The sequence below is a fragment of the Stegostoma tigrinum genome, chromosome 30, assembly GCF_030684315.1.
Source record: "Stegostoma tigrinum isolate sSteTig4 chromosome 30, sSteTig4.hap1, whole genome shotgun sequence".
Lineage (NCBI taxonomy): Eukaryota > Metazoa > Chordata > Chondrichthyes > Orectolobiformes > Stegostomatidae > Stegostoma > Stegostoma tigrinum.
Genome location: NC_081383.1, coordinates 13,277,752 through 13,300,131, shown reverse-complemented (window position 1 = coordinate 13,300,131; position 22,380 = coordinate 13,277,752). Strand labels below are relative to the sequence as shown.

Sequence of the window (22,380 nt, the reverse complement as noted above, 5' to 3'; positions counted from 1 at the left end):
AAAATCCATCTGGCCTGCTTAACACTCGACCCTTGCTACATCTCCTGGGAAACAGCCGTCAAAGCAGGAGGCCAGTAGTTTGGTGAAGGTTTCATGGATGCTAAGCAAAGCCCCCAAACCTCCATCAATCTACCAAATCCTGAGACCACAGTTAAAACATAGTCAGAAGGTTTAAAAAAATACAGCCTGCAAGCCTTAAGTCAGCTTTAAAATCAAAGGGCACCATCTTTAAAGAGCCAGATGATTTCTCAATTCTGCAAAGTTTTGATTTCAGCAATTTTTCAAAAATCACACCCTGTTCATTCACACCTACTAAAAACAAAATGAAGGAAGAAATATGACAAACAGTTAACATCCTCTTGTTTTTTTTAAAAACCTTTTTCTGCTGATTGTGTTCGGAACACTGCGTTAAGAACATTAGCAGCAGCGATTACATGATAATCGGAATAATATGACTTGGAGGATTTATTCAGGAAAAGAATGCACAGTGTTGACATTATCACGGGAATATGGTTTGGAAAAGTTCCAAAGTCAAGGCACGATTTTCCACATGGAATGGCTTGTAGTGACGATTGAAAGAATCCTGTAATGAAATTTAGGTTGTCCCAGTTTTCACACGTACAAAGTTGAACACAATAAGTTCATATTTCAACTCTCCTACCCTAGCATACAGCAACCGAGGACATGTCAACAGGTTATAAGTGCACTAACTCAGTTTTTAAAAAAATGCAATGATTCCATAATTTTAATTTCTCCCCAATAAAGCACTAAGTTTAGCTTTTATGCAGCTGAGCCAATGAAACGAAACAAGGTCACAGAGATAACCCTCTCAGTTGTGGTGGCACTAAGAGGCACTCTAGAACTGGAACCCTGTATTCAATATGGCAGACTATCAGGCAGGATACCCTTTCCTGATTCAATACCCAGTGATCCTCAGTTATAGAATCATAGAGTTGATCAGCTAGGAAACAGACCTTTCAGTCCAACTCATCCGTACCAATTGGGTATCCTTTATTAATCTAGTCACATTTGCCAGCATTTGGCCCATATCCCTCTCAACACTTCCTATTCACATACCCATCCAGATGCATTTTAAATGTTGTAATTGAACAAGCCTTCGCCACTTGCTCTGGCAACTCATTCCATAAATGCACCACCTTCTGCGTGAAAAATATTGCCCTTTAGGCCCCTTTGAAATCTTCCCCATCTCATCTTAAACCTATGCCTCTAGGTTTGGACTCCCCTACCCTGGGGAAAAGGCTCTGAATGCTCACCCTATTCATGCCCCTCATGATATTATAAGCCTCTATAAGATCACCCTTCATCCTCCAACACTCCAGGGAAAATAGCCCCAGCCTATCCAGCCTCTCCCTACGGCTCCAACCCTCTTACCTTGACAATGTACGTTTTTAAAAAGTTGGACCAATGAGGAGTAAATGCAGCCTGTGATGCTCCCTGAAGTCGACATGCTGCTGTGTACTGTTGATGCGTCTCTTTGCATCACCTAAAGTGGGCTGGGTAGGGATACAGTTCACATTCCAGAAGCCTGGCAATAGTAGTTAAATTTACTGATTGCCTCTGATTCAAAGACTGGCTGACTTCCCCCAGTCCTATACAGACAGGGTCACCCTGGTGAAGAACACCATTTTGTATTTGCAAGCAGGCACAAAATGGCTCATGGCGCCAGCTGAAATGTAATAAAATAGGGCCAGCATGTAACCATGGCAACAGACATGGACACGCTGAGTATCAAACAGTACTCACTTTGTAAACAGATTAGAATCACTCTATAATAGAAAGAGCTTATTATAGAGTAATTACAGCTTAACGACTGGGCAGGATGTCCTGAATGAAGGGTCTAAATTGAACTCACAACCTATAGTTTGCAACTTTCAAAGATAAACAAGAAAGGAAATCTATCTGTGTTTCCGATCGCCTCCACACCCTAACTATGGGAAAATTGCTTTGTAACCAGATACTCTTTAACCAGTTTAAACAAGCCGATTATGAACAGGGAAGGTATCACCACAATTTGCCCAAGTCATGCCTTTACACTGGTGCGTTTATCCGCATTTTATGTTTTGGGCTTCTAGAAAATTACATTTTCAGCAAAGGAAGTATCACAAGGGAGGCATTTTCCCTCTGACCCAGTGAGGGAGGATTCACAAATATACAGTGGCAACTGTTTGATTCCCTACCCACTCCCCTTAATTAAGCAAACATCAATAGCTCGCCTCCTTTACTTACAAACCTACTTTGTGTGTGAGCCTCAGCACTGCATTGGCTATTTGACTGCAGAGGACATCACACTCTGCACCTGAACCAACTTATACACACACACACACACACACACACACACACACACACACACAGACACAGACACAGACATGCACACACATACACACAGGCACACACACAGACGAACACATATACAAACACATACACACACACAGGCACAGACGCACACGCACACACGCTGCAGGAGAAGGGGTCTCGGGATAGGGGTCAGTTGAGTGAATCTAGGCCGTTTACAATTCTCCTTACTCTGGGGGTAAGACACCAACGACCCCCTCAACCCTGATAGAGCTCGAGTGGTATCTGTCTGTTTGTCCTGAGGGTCGAGGAGATTGTGAGGGTCGAGGGGATTGTGAGGGTTGAGGGGATTGTGAGGGGTCAGTAAGCTGAGGATTGACAGGCCACACAGTGCCCACATTGTCCCTGCTCACAAGGTGAATTCCTGAGAACTTTTACAACCAATGCAATGAATGGAAAATTAGCCAGTGCATTTTTGGACAATGGCCAGATTTGTGCCACCTCATTTTAAATCAGGGCCCTGATGTCATGTGCAGGGGAAAACAGAAAATTCAACATCCTTGTCATTTAGCAAGCTGCTGTCTGTTATTGTCGTGGCAATAGCTCTGACACAGACTTCTTGCTAATCTGACACCCCCTTGGTGTCTTTGGGCTGATAACAATTAAACTATTAAATTCTGACTGTTAAGAATATGACGATAGACTTGTCTGAATGATGGAGGTGGTTTGTATGGGCCCAAAGAAAAAATATGCAATTTACCAGCTCAGAAATAAACATTTATTTATATGTTGAGATGCCTTTGTATAGCCAACTCTTCCTGTAATGTTTCCCAGTCATACTTTCACATTTGCTTGTTCATTACTCAAGGCTTTGATTATTCCTTCCAGCCCCATTTGCTATTTAGCCATCTGTTCTGTCAGCTAACACACCCTCTTCTGTGTCTGAACTCCTGAGTATCCTACCCGAACACTTCATCTTTCTGTCGTACTCAGTGATAAGGGTCACACCTGTGTTCCCAGCTACGGCAGGTAAACTGACCCAAAAAGTTGTCGTGTTTTTTTTCAAAATAGTAACAGGGAGATCATTGGCAAAAGATTGCCCACTCAAGAGCACAGAATATAGCTACAGGCCCCTATCTCAGATCAACCAGCTGGTTCTCCCAAGATCTAACTATGATTCACCAATTACATGTTCAATGCACAAATTAATTTAAAGTGGGGTAGATATTGGTGTAATGGTAGTGTCACTGGGCTAGAAATTCAAAAGGTTATGTGCTGGCAATAAAATCCTACCAGGGCCACAGATGGAATTTAAATGTAATTAATCAATGAAAGCTAGTCTCAATAACAACGATCATTAAACCATCATCAATTATCACCAAATCCCATTTAGTTCACAAAATGTCCTTTCAAAAAGAAAGCCGCTATCTATTCTGGCCTATGGGTGACTCCATACCCACAGAAATGTGGTTGAGTCTCAAATGGCAATAAGGGATAAGTGACAAATGGTGGCTTTACCAGCAAAGACCTCACCCCAAGCGCCTCACTGAGCATCTCCAATTCAGAGATGGGCACCATTAAATCTCTTTCAGGATGGGGAGGGCGGGTAGGAAGATTTTAGCCTCTTCCACAAAATATGACCAATCTACAACCTCCAATACTGACATAATCCCACTTATAGTTTCACTCTCCATCTCCAGTACTCAGCTCAGCTTGAAGTCTCTTCTCAAAATCAGTCCACATTCCAGCCCTTCATTCGCTGGCATCCATTCATCCATTTCTTATGAGAGCATCACCATTCACCTCCCCTGGTTCCTAGAAGCGCATGCTCATTACTCTCATCCAAAACTCTGATTTCCAGGAGGGTCTACCACACCTGCATCACCTTTCCCAATGCTTCCAGACTTGACAATCCTAGAGTTCCTATGTCCTATAGACTCTAATTTTTTCACTGGAAAGGACATATTTCTTCCCATCGATACTGCAAACATAGACACAGACCAAATGCCTCAACAGACCCTTCAACATGTACATGCCTGCAAGGTAATCATGCTCATTCAACACCAGCAATACCATATTCCAATCAGCTGTGATTTATTAAATGGCAAGGCAAATTCAGTGGGCCAAATGGCCTACTCAAGTTCCTATTTCTCATGATCCTATGATCACAGTATACTCATTATTACATTTCCTTTGAAATCCTGTATCTAGCATACATCCCTCACACTCCTTGTGATATCGCTGCAGCTACAAGTTTATTGTCCCACAGAAGGAACCTACGATTGACCTGAAGCCTGAAAAAAAAGTCTATTGATTGCTTTCAATAGAAGTTGCCTGAATTCTAATAAAGTCAGATGTCACACGATACCAGGTTATAGTCTAACAGGTTTATTTGAAATCACAAATCTTCAGAGCACAGCTCCCTCATTAGCAGCGCTCCAAAAGCTTGTGATTTCAAACAAACTTGATGGACTATAACCTGGTGTCATGCGATTTCTGATTTTGTCTTGCCCCAGTCCAACACCAACATCTCCACATCCTGGATTGGAATAGTCAGTCACAGTCTTAAAGTGGACAGGCTACAAGTATCAGAACTGTGTTCGAAACCAAGCGTTGTTCAGTCTGCTACAACGCACACAAAACGTAATTTATCAATATCATATTTTTTAGCAAACACACAACCTGTGAAAGATGGGGAGAGGAAAGCTCATCTTGGCCACTTCTGGGATCCAGTGTCGGTCAGGTCACTAACCCTATCACTACGGAGCAAGCTACAGGAGAAACTGGGCAAGGTATTTGAAAAGACAGCTCAACGTGCAGCTGAACATCACAGCTTAGTCTAAAACTACTCATGAGCAATGACAAAGGCAGAGCGTCAGTGACAGGGTAGCTGAGAGATAAGCCATAAATTATCCCCTCTGCAACTGAATGAGGGATCCTCTTGAAACCAAAGACAGAGCCTTAGCTTGAAGGACAGTAAGTTCAAGCCTACTCTGAGGAAACAATATTTCACTGAGTTGAGGTCAAGTTATGGACCAAGATGCAACAGAAGATGGCGCAAGCAGTTGGTGCTGATTCATTCAAATGCAACCTCAAGGCAGCTCGCTCAAAGATAACATTTTGGAGAGACAATATGTGAGTCTGTCTGTTATTGACCAGGAGATTGATCACTGTATTTAGTTGCCAGCTCTATGATCATTGTATCATGGGATTAGCAGGATGATAAAAGGCAAACAATTGACTTTGGTCTTTGAGATAATTGGAACTGCAGATGCTGGAGAATTCAAGATAACAAAGTGTGGAGCTGGATGAACACAGCAGGCCAAGCAACATCTCAGGAGCACAAAAGCTAACGTTTCGGGCCTAGACCCTTACGGGTCAGCTTTTGTGCTCCTGAGATGTTGCTTGGCCTGCTGTGTTCATCCAGCTCCACACTTTGTTATCTTGACTTTGGTCTTTCTTTAGTTACCAATTCCGATATTCCCAGGCCATGCCTAATTTGATATTTTTTCTCCCACCCCTTACTTATCAAAACCTAAAAAAGACTCAGGAAAATGGTCAAAAATGATTTGTAGAAGGGTGTTTATCTTCTAATGGGGTTTGGCATTGAATAATGAGAAATACTCTGGCAACTGTCAGTCAATGGCTTAAAATTATTCAAATTACAATCATTAATAATGTCAAATTTATCCACAAGGACAGTGCTTTACTGTATGTATCTCAGTTACAAATTGCAGCAGTGAACTTGTGCCACATTATAACGTTAATGAACTTAGTTGTAGCAATTTCCTCTGCCGTTTAATGACGTCAGCTTAACACCAATGTTAAGTTACCAGGCGAGGGAACTTCATTTGAATCCATTGTTTGCTGATAATCTCCTGCAGCTCAACTTCAGCTCCCATGTACAAGTATTCTCACCTTGGCACCGATGATACGTTTGCTGCCCAAGGTGATGAACACTGTGTTTGCTAATCCCTGCCAGAGCAGTGAAATGTAGCATCTGCCACTGCAGTATTCCACGTTGGAAAAGTTCCTCGAAGGATTTGATCCTCCTGCCATCCAGGCTGACCCTGCGAAATCCATTGGGGAAACAGTGGAGATGGGCTGGAGATGCAATCCTGGCATGGGTGACCATACAGCATAGAAAACAGCCCCTTCGGTCCAATTCATTCATGCTGACCAGATAGCCTAAATTAATCTAGTCCCATCTGCCAGCATTTGGCCCATGCCCCTCTAAACTCTTCCTATTCATATACCCATCCAGATGCCTTTTAAATATTGTCATTTTACCAGCCTCCACTATCTCCTCTGGCAGATCATTTCAAGCACACAGCACCTGCTGTGTGAAAAAGTTGCCCTTTAGGTCCCTTTTAAATCTTTTCCCTCTCACCTTTAACCTATGCCCTCTAGTTTTGGACTCCCCTACACTGGGGAAAAGACCTCGCCTATTCACCCTATCAATGTCCCTTATTATTTTATAAACCTCTACAAGGTCACCCCTCCGCCTCCAACATTCCATGGAAAATTGCTCCAGTTTATTCAGCCTCTCCCTATTGTAACCCTGGCAACATCCTTGTAAATCTTTCCTTAACCCTCCCAAGTTTCACAACATCCTTCCAATAGCAGGGAGACCAGAACTGAACGCAGAATTCCAAATGTGACCTTACTAACGTCCTGTACAGCTGCAACATGACCTCCCAACTCCCAGACTCAATGCACTGACCAATACAGGCAAGCGTATCGAACTCCTTCTTCCCCTGTCTACCTGTGGCTCCGCTTTCAAGCAACTATGAACCTGCATTCCATGGTATCTTTGTTCAGCAACACTCCCCAAGGCCTTACCATTATGTCTATGAGTCCCGCCTTGATTTGCATTAACCAAAATGCAATCCCTCACATTTATCTAAATTAAACTCAATCTGCCAATCCTCGGACCATTGGCCCATCTGATCAAGGTCCTGTTGTACGCTCAGGTAATCTTCTTTCATGAGTTTCTCAGTGTGAGAGATGTTAGGCACAGTGTCACTGCTGTTACAATATCACTGCCCCAATAACATGAAAATAACAAGAGTGAAAACCGAAGCTAAACCCCCTGTGGTGTAGTTTGAATGTCCTACCTCTGGGCCAGAAGGTTTGGCTTCAAGTCCCAGCCTCCCCAGAGGTGTGTCATAACATGTTTGAACAAGCTAAATGAAAAAATAATCTTAAATAAAACCAGAATGTTACTTACTCGACTAGCGTCACGATCTCGGTCTGGATACAAAACGTGGAGATGCATTACAGGCAATTGTGGCCAGATTCAGTGAAGTAGGTGGAAGGGAGAGAATAAAACACAAAGAAAATAAAAGTAAGAGCAAAATTCAGAAACAAAACTCACAATGTGTAGAACGTTACAACCCACACTTGTCAATGACACTTTTCTCTTCACACGTAGACAGATCATTCAGAAATTCCTGAGTTTGATAGTTAGACGTCTAGGCAGGGATTTCATTAATTTGACGCATAAGTGAAATGCACAAAACACAACTTTCCAACCCCTTTTCTGTTCTGAAGAAGGATCATTTGGAACTCGAAACAGTTTCTTTCTCCATAAGTGCTGCCAGTCCTACTGAGTTTCTCCAGCATTTGTTTCAGATTTCCAGCATCTGCAAACATTTGGCCTTTGTCCACAGGAATGAATGGGTCAGGTCAGTGATCTTCAGAAGGAGGTTGAATAAAAGCAATATACTGGACCATCTGGATCTGATACAGAGGATGCACTCAGTAGGTCTGGCAGTATTTGTGGTGAGAACGTCAGAGTTCTGAAGAAGAGGAATACTGGGCTCGAAATGTTGATGTTGTATCTCTCACCATAGATGCTGCTAGATCTGCTGAGTTTCTCTAGCATTCTCTAATTTTATTTCTCTTCACATAAACCTCATTAAGAATGCAGCGATGGTGGTGGTGGTGGGGGGGGGGGGGGGGTATAATTACCCCATTTGCACGCTGTGGCATTGGGATGGAGTCCATGAAAAAGTTCCATTTGCTTGACAATTCAGCCATTGCATGATGTTTTGATTTTACACAATTTACTTTCCTCATTCACTGACACGGACCAACATTAGGTCAGGATGACTCTTCTGCTTCTGGATACCAGGGTTAGAAAATGCACTCTGACACACTGAGTCCATTGCAAGTGAATACTGGATGCTGCGAATAACAGATACCCAGTCTGACGTTGCCCATTCTGCACCACCACCCATTACAAACCCTGTCATAATCCACATTCTGTTGATGCACCAGTCTAATGGAACCTCTCATCAGAGTTTGCATCATCAATATCAGGAAGCTCCGCACAGTTTCTCTACAATGTGCACAGCTTGGAATGTCCTCAAACTGCTCATGTGGCAATAAAATCTAAATCCAGATCATCAGTTTTCTAAGATACCAAGGTGTAGAGCTGGATGAACACAGCAGGCCAACCAGCATCAGAGGAGCAAGAAAGCTGACGTTTCAGGCCTAGGCTAGCCAACCAGCATCAGAAAATCTTTCTGAAGAAGAGTTTAGGCCTGAAACGTCAGCTTTCTTGCTTCTCTGATGTTACTTGGCCTGCTGTGTTCATCCAGCTCTACACCGTGTTATCTCAGATTCTGAATCTGCAGTTCCTACTTTCTCATCAGTTTTCTCTTTTTTTTCAGAAGCCAGTGATGTTCGAGTGTGGTACGCTAACTGTGTACAGGCAGGCTCTGAGCTTTGGGACATGGTGCATGCCAGCATCTTAAAGCACCACCTGAATCAAGCTGACATTTATGCCCCATTCTGCATCCCCTTGCCACTATCTGGACCAATTTTGCATAACCTTCGGTCCTCCTCATATCTAACATCACTTCAGAAGCCTCTGTGCTATTTGCCTCAACTAACACATGTGGCATCATACTCCGACCACTCACTGGGAAAGACATGTGCCCTGAATTATATCTTATATTTATGGTGATTATCTTCTATTTACAGCTCCTAGCTTTGGAGGCTACACAAAACAAAAATACACACAAATGGAAACATCTCCGCCTCTGCCTTATTAATTCCCTTAATCCAGCATTTATTAGATTGCTAGGTCTCAAAATGGCTCTCACTTTTACGCGGAGGGAAATATTTCCCCGATCTTTCTCTACACCACCGGCTTCATCCTGTACCTCTTTGATGGTCCATGTCCAGGTGATTCTTATCCTCTTTCATTGCGAGATGAGCGTGAACTCCGAGGGCACTGGACAGGGTCAGGAGCCCCGAGCCACCACTGATGGAAGGGATTCCTGCGGCCTGCAGTCCTGATGGGTGTGGAGTTAATGGAATCGGGGGTGCGTGGTGAGACAGGTGCTGGAGCTGCTGCTGCTGTAAGTGAGGATTCTTATGTGAATAAAAAAATTGGTAGAATTTACACAAGAGGCAGTGAATCAACATCAATGATAAAACTGCTCAATTTTGGGCAAGGGACTAGGCTACTGGGTAGGCTAATATTAAGAAGCATATTTAAATAGGTCCTTTCACTACGACAGGACTTCGTCGAGTGTAGGACTGACAATAATGTGTTAGCAAATTGGACACAAATGGATCTCACAAGCAGTAATAAAATAAATGGCTGCATTATCTCTTAATGATGGGGGATCTCATGGAAATCCATAAAATTCTAACAGGCCTAGACAGGGTATACACAGGAAGGATGTTCCAGATAGTTGGGAGCATAAAACCAAGTTTCACCATCTAAGGATATAGGATAGGCCATTTAGAACTGAGAGGAGGAGAAATTTCTTCACCCAGAGCATAGGTGAGCCTGTGGAATTTTCTGCCACCGAAAACAGTTGAGGTAAACACGAAGTTTCCAAGAAGGAGTTACATATAATTCTTAAGCATAATGGGATCAAAGGGTCCAGGGTGAAAGCAGGAACAGGGGACTGAGTTGGATGATCAGTAGTGATCATATTGAATGGCACAGCAGACTTGAAGGGCTGAAAGGCCTACTCCTGCTTCTATTCTCTTTCTGTGTTTTTGTGATATCAATTGAGGCGTAAATTTTCGCCAGCAAATCAGGGAAAACTCTGCTGACATTTGTCAAACAGTGCCATGGTGCCTTTTATCCCCACCTCAGAGGGCAGGTAATTAATGTCAGTGCAGTAGTCCCTCATTACTGTGCTGGATGCACTGCTCAACTCTCTGGAGTGGAGGCCCTTCTGGTTCAGAGGAGAACGTACTACCTCTGAACCAAGGACGATTCTAATATGTTTAAAACAGCAGTGAAACAGCTCGCACTGGCATGTTTATCTCATCACTTTGACAACTTTTGCAAGAATTAAGCCTATGCACTCAATTTCCCAACCCAATTACACAGGCCTTTGAAAGGGAACAGAAAATGTTTAAGAAATTAATTGCGCTTCCTCCGACATTGTATTAAAATACAGTATTTTGTTCCATCGCTGTTTCTACTTAATAATAAAAATAATCTTTATAGGCCTACAATTGCCCATTAGGCCAGGGAAAGAAAAAGACTGAAGATTGTATGGCAACTAACTTTCAATTCTGACACTAGTCAAAAAGGAAGGCAAGGGCCTAGTGGTATTAACGCTAGACTATTAATCCAGAAACTCAGCTAATGTTCTGGGGATCCAGGTTCAAATCCTTCCACGGTAGATGTTGGAATTTGAATTCAATGAAGAATCTGGGATTAACGATGGCCATGAAACTACAGCTGGTTATGAGAAATGTTCATTAATGTCCTTTAGAAAAGAAATCTTACCTGGTTGGGTCTACATATGACTCTAGACCAACACCACAGAAATGTCATTCATTCTAACTGCCCTCTGGGCAATTAGAGATGGACAATAAATGTTGGCCTAGCCACATCCAGTGAATAAATAATAAAAACTCCTTACGAAAAAGCAAATGTGAGTGGACTTGGGCAAAGGGCATGACCAAGAGCAGCCATGACGCTCGCTGTGGTTAAATAGTCTGTTGAGATCACTGGATAGGCTCAGCAGGTTTAGAACGGACACCTGTAATTGTATTGGTCATGGTGGCAGAGGGGTTAAGTAAAGTCAGGAGATATGCTCTTCCCCCTGCACCATCACATTGAGGATCTGCTCTCGTCAAACACAAAAGGGAAGGAAATCAGAGGGAAAGGGAGGAAACCCTCTGCTGAAGCAACATGCTTGAGCTGGGTGCTCTCCGTTGGTTGTTATGGCAACTTTTGTGCAAAAGTGACACTACAACAAGCAAGTGAGCAACAGCACTGGTTTATAGGTTCAGTTGACTAGGTTCACAAATGGCTACAAGATGAAAGGGTGCTTTATTAGGCTGCTAAAAAATTCAGCTTTGAAATGGGATCAGAGCAGTCTCCTGTGCTCAAGACAACATGAGAATATCACTGAGACTGTGACACATGCAATGAATTTTATGGGAAATTGCTCAAGAGATGTGTCAGGGCATAGATAACTCAATCGAGCTTAACTGAATTATCTTTCATTAATACTTTGGATAAAAATAATTCAGTTGAAATACCTTATTAAACTTGTCTAACTACATAGTATAAGAATGCTGTAGCGATTGTAATGAGGTCAGCCAGGTGGATCTCCCAGAATATGAGTTCCCTGATTATGGCTGTTTTTCTGGTCCAATCAAGGAGCACTCGCTGACAGACATAAACAGGAGTGTCAGGGGTTCTATTCACTCTGAGGGACCTCGACCTGCGTCAAGTCCTACACACGTGCAAGTAATGGGTGACAGGATACTGGGCTCTGTGGAGTTATTTTAAATGGAATGGTACTGAAAGTCACCAGATTTTTTTGGGACAGGTTTTACGGAACCAAAACAGCTAAATGGTCAGCCATGATCTAACTGAAAAGCAAAATGAATTGCACCTTTGACCCTGTCCTCCTGCTCCTCTGTTCCTCTCAGTGCTCAATGCCTCCGATTTGAAATTCTCAACTATGTGTTCAAAGTCTTCCACAGCCTTACCCTCTCCTGTCATGGCTACCCTCCAAACAGCCCGACAATGGTCTGAGAACTTTGCATCCCTCTAATTCTGATCACTTATGCAATCAACTGTCCAACTGGTGGCTGTGCCTTCAGCTGTCTCTGCCCTACACTCTGTATTCCCATGATTTAAACCCTCCCTCGTGCCTACCTCTAACACTCTTGTTTGAAGAAGCTTTTTAGTATCTACCTCAGGGACCAAAGTTTGAGTCACCCCTCTCCAATAGTGCCTCTTTTGGCTCAGTGCCAACGTTTATCTGATTTCTCTTCTGGGAAGGACATTGGGATGTTTCCCCGCATTAAAGGTGCTACATAAATGCAGGTTGTTATTGCTGGTATACTATCAGTACTGATCTTGAACTTGAACGACTATTGGCAATCAAGCAGCATAAGCAATTATGTCTGCTCCCACACACAGCACACTCAAATCTCCAGCAACTTTTGGAGTCTATCCAATGGAAATGTGAACTCCGTACACAGACTCAATACACTTTAAGGAGTAATCAGATAGACAAAACCAGCTCACCCCAGGGTGCAAAATTGCCCTTGGTTACTGCTGGTTGCAAACATTGTCAGCATTACTGGATGGTTTGTAGAACCATGCAGCGAGGAAATGGGATATCTGATGCGAGCCTTAAGCCCCATGGACCAGGAGGGTCCCAAATTTGCTCTTCAGGTCTCAGCTCAGAGGCTAGCTTCAGTCACAGACAGTAGCAGAGGAAATGCTTTGATTAGTTCAGAGACTCTGTTGTTGGGTACCTGGGGTTAGCTGGGGACAGAGTGCATGAAAAATTAATTTTCCTGTTCTAAATTAGAAGTAAACAGGAATGTCAAGTTATGACCATCATCAGATCAGAAGGTTCTCACTGAACAGTACTGAACGAAGGGCTGAATGGCCGACACCTACTCTCATTTGCCCTTTTGATATATAAAGAAGCATACAATGATGTTACCTGAGTTCAAAATCAAATAGGATGCTGCCCCATATCACCCATTCCCCAATCAGGCCATTCAGCCCATTGTGCCTACACCAGCTCTCCAAACAAACATCATGACTTAGAGCCATTCTTCCACCCTTTCCCTATAACCCTACTCAGTATGTCAACTTATGTAATGATCTAGTGCCTTCGGAATGTCTTGAGTGAATCTGACTCCATCACAGACATTCCTGAACCAAACCACTTGCTGTGTGAAAACAAACTTTCTCGCATTGCATTTTATTTTGGCAAGTCACCATAAGTCTGTGTCCCCTTGTTCTTGTCCTTTTGTAAGCAGGTGTGGTCTGTCCCCTGCACACTCTGTCTAGACCTCTCAAAACCTCAACCAAAACTTCTCTTGACCTTTTCCTCTTCAAACACGTCAAGAAGTAAAACAAGTAATCTTGTTTCTCTTGTGCAAAATATCAGGGGTCATCAGGGACCGCAGGACCTAGCCCCAAGACAGAAGCATCACTTTCAAGAGTGTGATGTTTTGTCCTCAATCTTGTCTGTTTTATAAAGTGAATAAGTCAAGCAAACAAAAATTGACTTAGTCAGTTGCAGACACAAGTCAATCCCAGTACAGACAGAGAGACGAACATTAACAGCTGCTGGAGGACTATTAACTCGGTGAAAGACACTCTTTGGCCTGGCAAGACTTATTGGTTTTTCAATGCACAGAGCTGTCCTCGATCTAGTGTCAGAGACTTGACACACACAAGCTCCAGGAATAATCACTGACGATCACATTTAAGCTGCAATACTTCACTGGGGACAGGCCCACCCAGTATATATAAGACCCACTAGCTAACTTTAACCTAAAATCTGGAAGCCATGTAAAAACCTCTCAATCTATATATTTGACATGAAATGTATTCTGTAAATATAACAAGTAATTGTAAGTTCACTGAAGAATCTCAGGAGTGTTGCGTACTGTATTAACAGAACATGGATTGTACTCATAATAAAGTTTTGAAAATATTATGAATGTTTGTGGACAAAAATTGACACCAAAGCTCAATTAACATTTAGGGTGAAAACACAACTCCTTCTCATATTAACCTGCTTGTAGAAGGTGGGCACTTACCCCAATGATGGCATTCAGTTCGGCCATGGTGACTTGCTTGGCACGCTCTATTGCCTGCACTACTTGTTGCTGATGCTGTCAATGAATCAGAAAGAGGGTTCAGTAAGTCAAAAGATGCTTTTAAGAAATGGATTTCAAGGGAATAATGTTTTTACTTCACTTCTACTGCTACAAACACACATATTTTCGTCTAATGGCAACCGTGCAAGCTTAAAATAAAACAAAAGAACCACATATGCTGGAAATCAGAAACAGAATCAGAAACTACTGCAAAAACTCAGCAGGTCTGACAGCATCTGCGGAAAGAAATTAGAGTTATTGTTTCTGATCCAGTGACCCTTTTTCAGAACGTTAAAAAGAAGTAACTTCATCAACAACAGCTTCATTTAATTTTATTATCCATTATTTATGTAATCTTTTATGTCAAATAATACTCAAAAGTGGTTCACTGTACCATTATTGGACAAAATATGATAGACAGGCACATAAGGAGTTATTAGGGGGAGGCAATAGCCTATTGGATTGTTAATCTAGAGACGCAGACACTGTTCTGGGGACCCAAAATATTTGGAATTGACAGTCTAATGATAACAATGAATTCATTGTCGATTGTCAGAAAAAACCCATCTGATTCACTAATGTCCTTTAGGGAAGGAAACAGCCATCATTACTTGGTCTGACCTACATGGGGCTCCAGACCCACAGCGATGTGGCTGACTCTGAACTGCCCTCTAGGCAATTAGGGATGGGTAATAAATGCTGCCTGATCAGTGACGCCCTCATCCCATGAACGAATAAAAGAATTAGGTAGATGACTGATAGCTTGGTCAAAAGTTTTTAAAGAACGTCCTGAGGAGAAGACTGAGGTAGAGAGGTTTAAATAAAGTTATCTGGAATTTAAGGTCCAGGCAATTGGACACAAGATCTCCAACAGAGCACTGATTAAAACTACAGATGCATAAGAGTGTCAAGGGTTGAGGAGCTGGAGGTGATTACTGAGCTAAGGAGGAATGAGGCAAGGGAGGGATCTGAAAGTACAAATCAAAATTACAAAATCAAAAATGAAAATCAAATTAATCAGCTCTTCCTTAAATCATATCTATCTGTGCATCGCTAAAAACCATCCAATGGTTTCAGAGTTATCTTGTTCACACATAGAATAGCAAACACTGACAAAAACTATGACTCTGCCCACCTTCATTAACACAAGTAATGTTGGGTTTTCCATTAAAGTTGGAGATGATGAGAAGTTTCTGTTCTTAGAGTCGTTAATCTTCAGCAGTGTTTATGCCAGACAGCAATGGAGGCTGGGTAATTGAATGTATGCAAGGGTTTACTGGCCAGGAGCCATAGCAGGTCAGCGAGCGCAGGGTGAGAGGTGAAAGGGATTAGGATTTTGGGTGGCCATGAGTCTACTGAAAGGAGAATGTAGGACACCAGCCTGCAGCATGTTGGAAGAGTCAAACCTAAGAGTAATGATGGCAATGAGGAGTGTTTCAGATGAGCTGAGTCAGTGCGATATCAGGTTGTTACAGATGTAGGAAGGCAGTCTGAACAACTGTGTGAAAAATGGTCATGTGCATTGACCAGGACAAGGAAACTGACCTTCTTGCCCCCACACTGCCCTGGGAGCTGGCAAACAACTACGCTCAGGTTTCCTTGTAATGCTTCTCCCACCTCAAGACACTGCTCACCACTGGGTTGATGCCAGCTGTCATCACATAAAGCTAATGGGCATTATCTGAGCAACCAAGAATCTCAATTGGCAGCAGTCCAGGGGCTTCCTCACCACAGATTTAATCAGATTGGAGATGGGAGGGTAGTAGGATCCTGAACCAAAACCTTGCTGTCTGATTAAATCTCACCCTCCCACACCAAACATGGCATAGAGAATTGCTGAAGGCATGCCCTTAAGGTTGGAAAGAGTTGGAGAGACGCGGAGGATGAGACTGCTGGTGACTTAAGTGGAATACTGATACAATGAGGTCCAGATGGGGCCTCAGGAAAATCCAGACTAGAATATGGCACATACACGTCAAGGAGATTTTAGCATCAGTGGGCATGAGGTAGTCAAGGAGGGCAAAGGTGGGGAGGTAGAATTGGAAACCTGATTGCTGAGCAGGACATACAGTGTGAAGGGCATTACACAAATTAAGTTACGAGAATCCCAGTTTACCAGGAATTTCCTTCGCTGCGTGGACCCTTTTCAGATGACTGTCAGCAGTTTTGACAAGTGACTGGTGTGAGATTCAGTAGATTCCGAAACCCTGTACAAGTGCAGTCGAAGCTAAAAGGGTCTAACTATCTTGTACAGTCACGCAGCTGAGACTGGGATCTCTCTTGCATCAAGTATTGACAGGTCATATCCTCATAGGGTTCCTAGTTTACAGCAACTACTAATTCTATTTTTATTGCATATACCTCCTTGGATTATTTTTTTAATGGCACTTTGGAATGGTAATGTGTGATTCTACACACTTTTTCTACAAACCTGCAGATTAGCGGATTGCATATCAGACACCTCTGTTACGCACGATTGTCTTTTCTCCACACAATCAACAATTGTATCAAAGGCTTTTATTGATTTCAGTCTTTTGCATCCATTCAGTTTTCGCGAGTTTGAGAGTCAGAGTTTTACAGCAAGGAAATAGACCCTTTGGACTGACTTGTCCAAGCCGACTAGATATCCTCAATTAATTGAGTCCCAATTTGCCAGCATATGGCTTACCTCTGTCTAAACCCTTCCTATTCATGTACCCATCTGGACGATTGTCCAAAATTTTTTAAAATTTTCACCTGGAACACTAATTAGGAAAATAGGTTGCTGTGTCCTGTAATTGAAAAGATTGTTGCTTATCACCTTGAAGTCAGATATTGTAAGTGACATTTGCACCATACAAATAACAGGCAATGACCATCTCCAATAAGAGACAATCTAACCATTACCCCTTGACATGCAATGGTGTTACCATCACTGAATTCCCCACTATTGGCATCTTGAGAGTTATCATTGACCAGATACCCAACTGGACTCACCATATGAACAGAATGGCTACAACAGCAGGTCAGAGGCTAGGAATACTGCAGTCAGTAACTCACCTCCTGACTCCCCAAAGCCTGTCCAGAACCTACAAAGCACAAGTCAGAGGAGTGCGAGGAAATACTTCCCACTCGCCCAGATGGGCGCAGCTCCAACAACATGTTTTAGGCGAGACTGCTTACCTTCCGAGTGTGTGCAAAAGATCCAACAAAACTACTGAGCTTGGGAATTTTCACATAGCTTTGGCCAACACATATCCCTGAAACTACTGGCTCAGTTGGTGCTGCCCTCACCCATGAGTTGCCAGCTTCAAATTCCACCCCAGGGCTTGAGCATAGAAACCAAGGGCTGAACACAACAGTGGGTTCGCTACGAAGGCACTGATGCACTGTCTGATGTGTTCCCTTTAGGATGAGTCACTGAACCGAGGTCCCATCTGCCTGACCTGGGTGCATGTAAAAAAAGAAGATTTAGATTCAAATATTGCCATTCTCACCCAGGTACAGTGAAAAGGGGATAATGTTGCCATGTGTAGAGCACACAAACTGACTGCTGTGCTTTCAACAATCCAATCGAGTTTCTGTTTTGAAGTCCTGGAGTTGTGGAAGGCACAAAATGTTTTTTCCTCATTCATTCACATTTAGAAATTGTTTGCATCCCTGGTGGAATTCTAAGCATTCACTACAATACTACTCTGAGTTGTCTCAACTTTCCGAGTGTTAAACTGGGGACAAGAGCATACTGCTGTCTTGAGTGTTATTGACTGATCAAACTGTAGACAGTAACACCCTTTTCCAAGGACTTGGGGAGATTTCACTGATACCATTACTCACAGAGCTCCTCAGCTGAAGTCAGGACTTCGAATGCATCTCTCTCTACACTTAGACATAAAAATATGGGGTGCTTCCTCCGTAAAGCTTGACTTTGATAAAATAACATCAATCAAACTAACCCACTTAGAGCAATAAGCTCCAAGTGGGTAAATGAAGTAAGACCCTGAACTGGCCAGTATTCACCAAAGTATGGTCTGCACAAAGAGCCAGATGTCTCTCTCAGTGGGTCTGTCAAAAAATAGATAAACAATTTATACTCCAGCTTCCTCCATTTGTCGACATAAGCAGCATTTTTTCTTCCCTCTGCTTGTCAAGCCCTGTAAATTCAAGCATTATGTCCAGCTACGATCACTAGGACACAGGGGAAAAGCCAAGAGTACCTTCCAAATATCAAACAAACTCAATTTTAAAGGAGACTGGAGAAAAATGAAAATGTTTTGACTTGAAAAGAGTCAAATCAGAATCACAGTTTACTTTTGTAAGATAACAAAGTGTGAAACTGGATGAACACAACAGGCCAAGCAGCATCTCAGGAGAACAAAAGCTGACATTTTGGGCCTTGACCCTCTCTCTGATGAAGGGTCTAGGCATGAACTGTCAGCTTTTGTGCTCCTGAGATGCACACTTTGTTATCTTGGATGGTCCAGCATCTGCAGTTCCCATTATCTCTGATCAAGGTTTACTTTTGTCTGGTTAATAGCAAAGGACACAACAGTAACTAACCGCAGCCCTGAGTTTGCTCAGGGAAAACTGGCCATAGTGTCTATGCCTGCTCATTATCCAGCCATAACTGCTTGTGATATGTCAGCTGGTTAAGTGTACCTCGAAGAAAGATGCCCACGATATCATCGCTGCATCATAGCATGTGACCAGAGGGTCTCAGACTCCATCTCATCAATGGCTGACTTGAAGCATGCAGCTGTGTGTGACTGAATAACCTCGTGTTAGGTCAACCAGACAAGACTGGAAATGTAGCGCTCATAATAATCGCTAGATGTAATTAATGTTTGTGGTCTCTGAGCTGGCAACACCCACATCCCATGAGCAAATAAAAAATGTCACAGGTACAGAAGATATTGAAATGATATAAGTATAAAATTTACTTTGAGAATGATCAGGCTTACTAGTAATAGTACAGCAAAAAAAAAGCAATTGAGAGATTTGTTTTTGCAAGATAGAACTAAGATGGACTGAATGGCGTTCTTTATCGATAATGTTGCGACTGCATTGACAAATTGTGCCACCTCAGCGATTATAGAGTGGATAAAACGTTAGCTGTCTCAATTTTATTACATATTTATGTCATAATAACAAAAAAGATCAATAAATTTGTCAAAGCAAAATTAACTGATGCAAAATCCCCTGTGTATTCCACCCAACATGGGCCGCACCTTGAAACGAGTCAGGAACTTTATTGCTGGCCTCTTATTCTTTGCAATGTCAGTCAATGGGATGTCATACAAACTTCCCCACTTCCTCCTGTGGAGAAAGCCTGAATGCACATTTCTTGTTATGTTTTTAAGAATCCCGACAGTGTGGAAAGAGGCCACTCGGCCCAACAAGTCCACACTCATCCACTGATGAGCATCCTACCCTGACCCATTCCCCGACCTTGCATTTCCCATGGCTGACACACCTAACCTACACATCCCTGGGCACTACAGAGCAATTCAGCTTGGCCAATCCACCTAACTTGGATTGGATAGCTTTGGACTGTGGGAGGAAGCAGATTAAAAAGATGCTCCTTAGTGTATTTTGTTCACAGGTTCACTAATTGACATCCGTGCATAGACAAACATGCCCACATGTATACACTTTCAGTAAAGCACTTAAAACAGAGACTGCTGGATAGCAATCAATAACTAGGAACACAAACAGAATAGGCTAGAAAGGCTCAGCAGGTAAGGCGGCATAAAGAGAGAAATTAGTTTAGATCCTAAAGAAGGGTATGAACATCTAAAATGATCCACTTCTACTTCTCCACAATGTTACCTGTCCAGGAAGTACATCCAGCCTTCACTGAGTACCTTTTCATTTAGTCAGTGGCTAGAATTTTAGACACAGTTTTAAAATTAGGAGCCATGCTTTGAGGACCCTTTACGATTAGAATAGTAAGTTAGAGATAGTAGGAACTGCAGATGCTGGAGAATCTGAGATAACAAGGTGTAGACCTGGAGGAACACAGCAGGCCAAGCAGCATCAGAGGAGCAGGAAGGCTGATGTTTCGGGCCTTGAACCTTCATCAGAAGGGTCTTCTTCTGAAGAAGGGTCTAGACCCAAAATGTCAGTTTTCCTGCTCCTCTGATGCTGCTTGGCCTACTGTGTTCATCCAGCTCTACACCTGTTTATATCAGAATAGTTAGTTGTTTTTAAGGTTGAGGTCATTGGTTGGTGGGGGGGGGGGGGGGGGGGGGGGGGGTGGGGTCATTAAATATTTTTAAGGTGGAAGTGGGGAATCATTAATTATTTTAAAGGTGGAGGTAGGAAAGCCCATTAAATATTTTTAAAAGGTGGAGGCGGGGAGGGCATTTATTATTTTTAAGGTGGAGGTGGGGAGGGCATTTATTATTTTTAAGGTGGAGGTGGAGTATTCATTAAATATTTTTAAGGTAGGGGGTCATTAAATCCTTTTAAGGTGGAGATAGATAGCCTTTGATTCCCTTACCTACAAAGAATTTATCAGAGGTAGATAGAATGCAGAGTTCAGAACACAAACAGATAAACCACGATCTGACTGAATAGTGAAGCAGGTTGGAAGGGCCAAATGGTCTGCTTCTCATTCATGGGTATATTCATCTGATTTTACCTCGTTGTTTTGAGGTGCCACAGAGCTGCCTTTACAAGGAGGTGCACGGAAATGAGAAAATCAAGCTAGCAACCAGTAAATGAACTGGATTTCTCCAGATGCATTTTTATATCCGCGAACAAGGTTGCAAGGTTCTCAAAGCTTGTATTATCATCAAATTCCTAAGATCAACAACCTGTATTTTTGCAGCAGCTTATATCAAACACGGCTTGACACTGCACTAGGTAAGGAGTTATCGGGGCTCCATGATTACCAACATAAACACAGTATTGTTGATGCTGAAGAGCAGAAATAAAATCAAAAATGCTGGAGAAACTCAGCCGATCTGATAGCATGTGCAGACACAGAAGCAGAGCTAATGTTTTGAGTTTGTTATGACTCGTCAAGCCAAAGAATGAAAATGTTTTAATTCAAGAGCCAACAGAATTTCTCAAATGTTGTATTTTAAGGAGCATTTGATAGAAGGAGGGGGGGGGGGGGTCAGAGGGGTTCAGGGAGACAATTCTATACATTAGGGCCTGTCTGAAGGCACAACCATTAATGAAGGAGCCTGCTCAAAGACAGAGACATGTATTTGAACAACAAAAGGTCATTCAAACCTGTTCTGCCATTCAATTAGATGATGACTAATCCACACCCTATTTCCAGTTACCTGCCTTGGCTACATTACCTCTAAAATGCCTTAGCCCTTACTAAAGAACATTTCATCTTGTTATTGATTTTCACCCACACGCATGGTTTCAATGTCTGAATCCCATATATCTAAAAACAGTGGCCTGCTCCAAGCTAATAATTATTGCTTCTTCTTTATTAATTGATGGGATGTGAGCATCGCTGGCCGGTCAGCATTTATTGCCCGTCCCTAGCTGCCCTAGAGAAGATGGTAGTGAACTGCCTTCTTGAACCGCTGCAGTTCACAATACCCTTAGGGAGGGAATTCCACGATTTTGACCCAGTGGCAGTGAAGGAATGGTGAAATATTTCCAAGTCAGGATGGTGACTGGCTTAGAGGGGAACTTGCAGGTGCTGATGTTCCCATGTATCTGCTGCCCTTGTCCTTCTCGATGGAAGTGGTCATGGGTTTGGAAGGTGCTGCCTGGAGGATCTTGGGTGAATTTCACCAGTGCATCTTGTAGATGGTACACACTGAGTGTCGGTGGTAGAGGCAGTGGATGTTTGTAGATGTGATGCCAATCAAGTGGGCTGCTTTGACCTGGATGGTATCCAGCTTTAGTTCCAGGTGAAACGTCTGGTTTATGGCTCCTTTCCGGTCCCCTGTCCCCTTATCCTCAAAAACAACATCACTGTCAGTCAAAGAAAAT

The 22,380-nt window shown here is 42.7% G+C and overlaps 1 protein-coding gene across 10 annotated transcripts in view; it reads right to left on the bottom strand.

Annotated features, from left to right (window-relative positions):
• LOC125465812 (transducin-like enhancer protein 4) overlaps positions 1–22,380 on the bottom strand; it is a 213,924-nt gene that overhangs the window by 104,154 nt on the left and 87,390 nt on the right. For 6 of the 10 annotated variants that reach the window (XM_048559689.2, XM_048559691.2, XM_059638600.1 and 3 more), the window contains 3 exons: positions 14,380–14,454; positions 9,486–9,696; positions 7,544–7,566 (listed from right to left, as the gene is read on the bottom strand). In XM_048559689.2, the coding sequence (XP_048415646.1) occupies positions 7,544–7,566; positions 9,486–9,696; positions 14,380–14,454 (309 nt within the window). The remainder of the gene's footprint in view (positions 1–7,543; positions 7,567–9,485; positions 9,697–14,379; positions 14,455–22,380) is intronic. The other 4 variants (XM_048559692.2, XM_048559694.2, XM_048559693.2 and 1 more) reach the window with 2 other exon arrangements.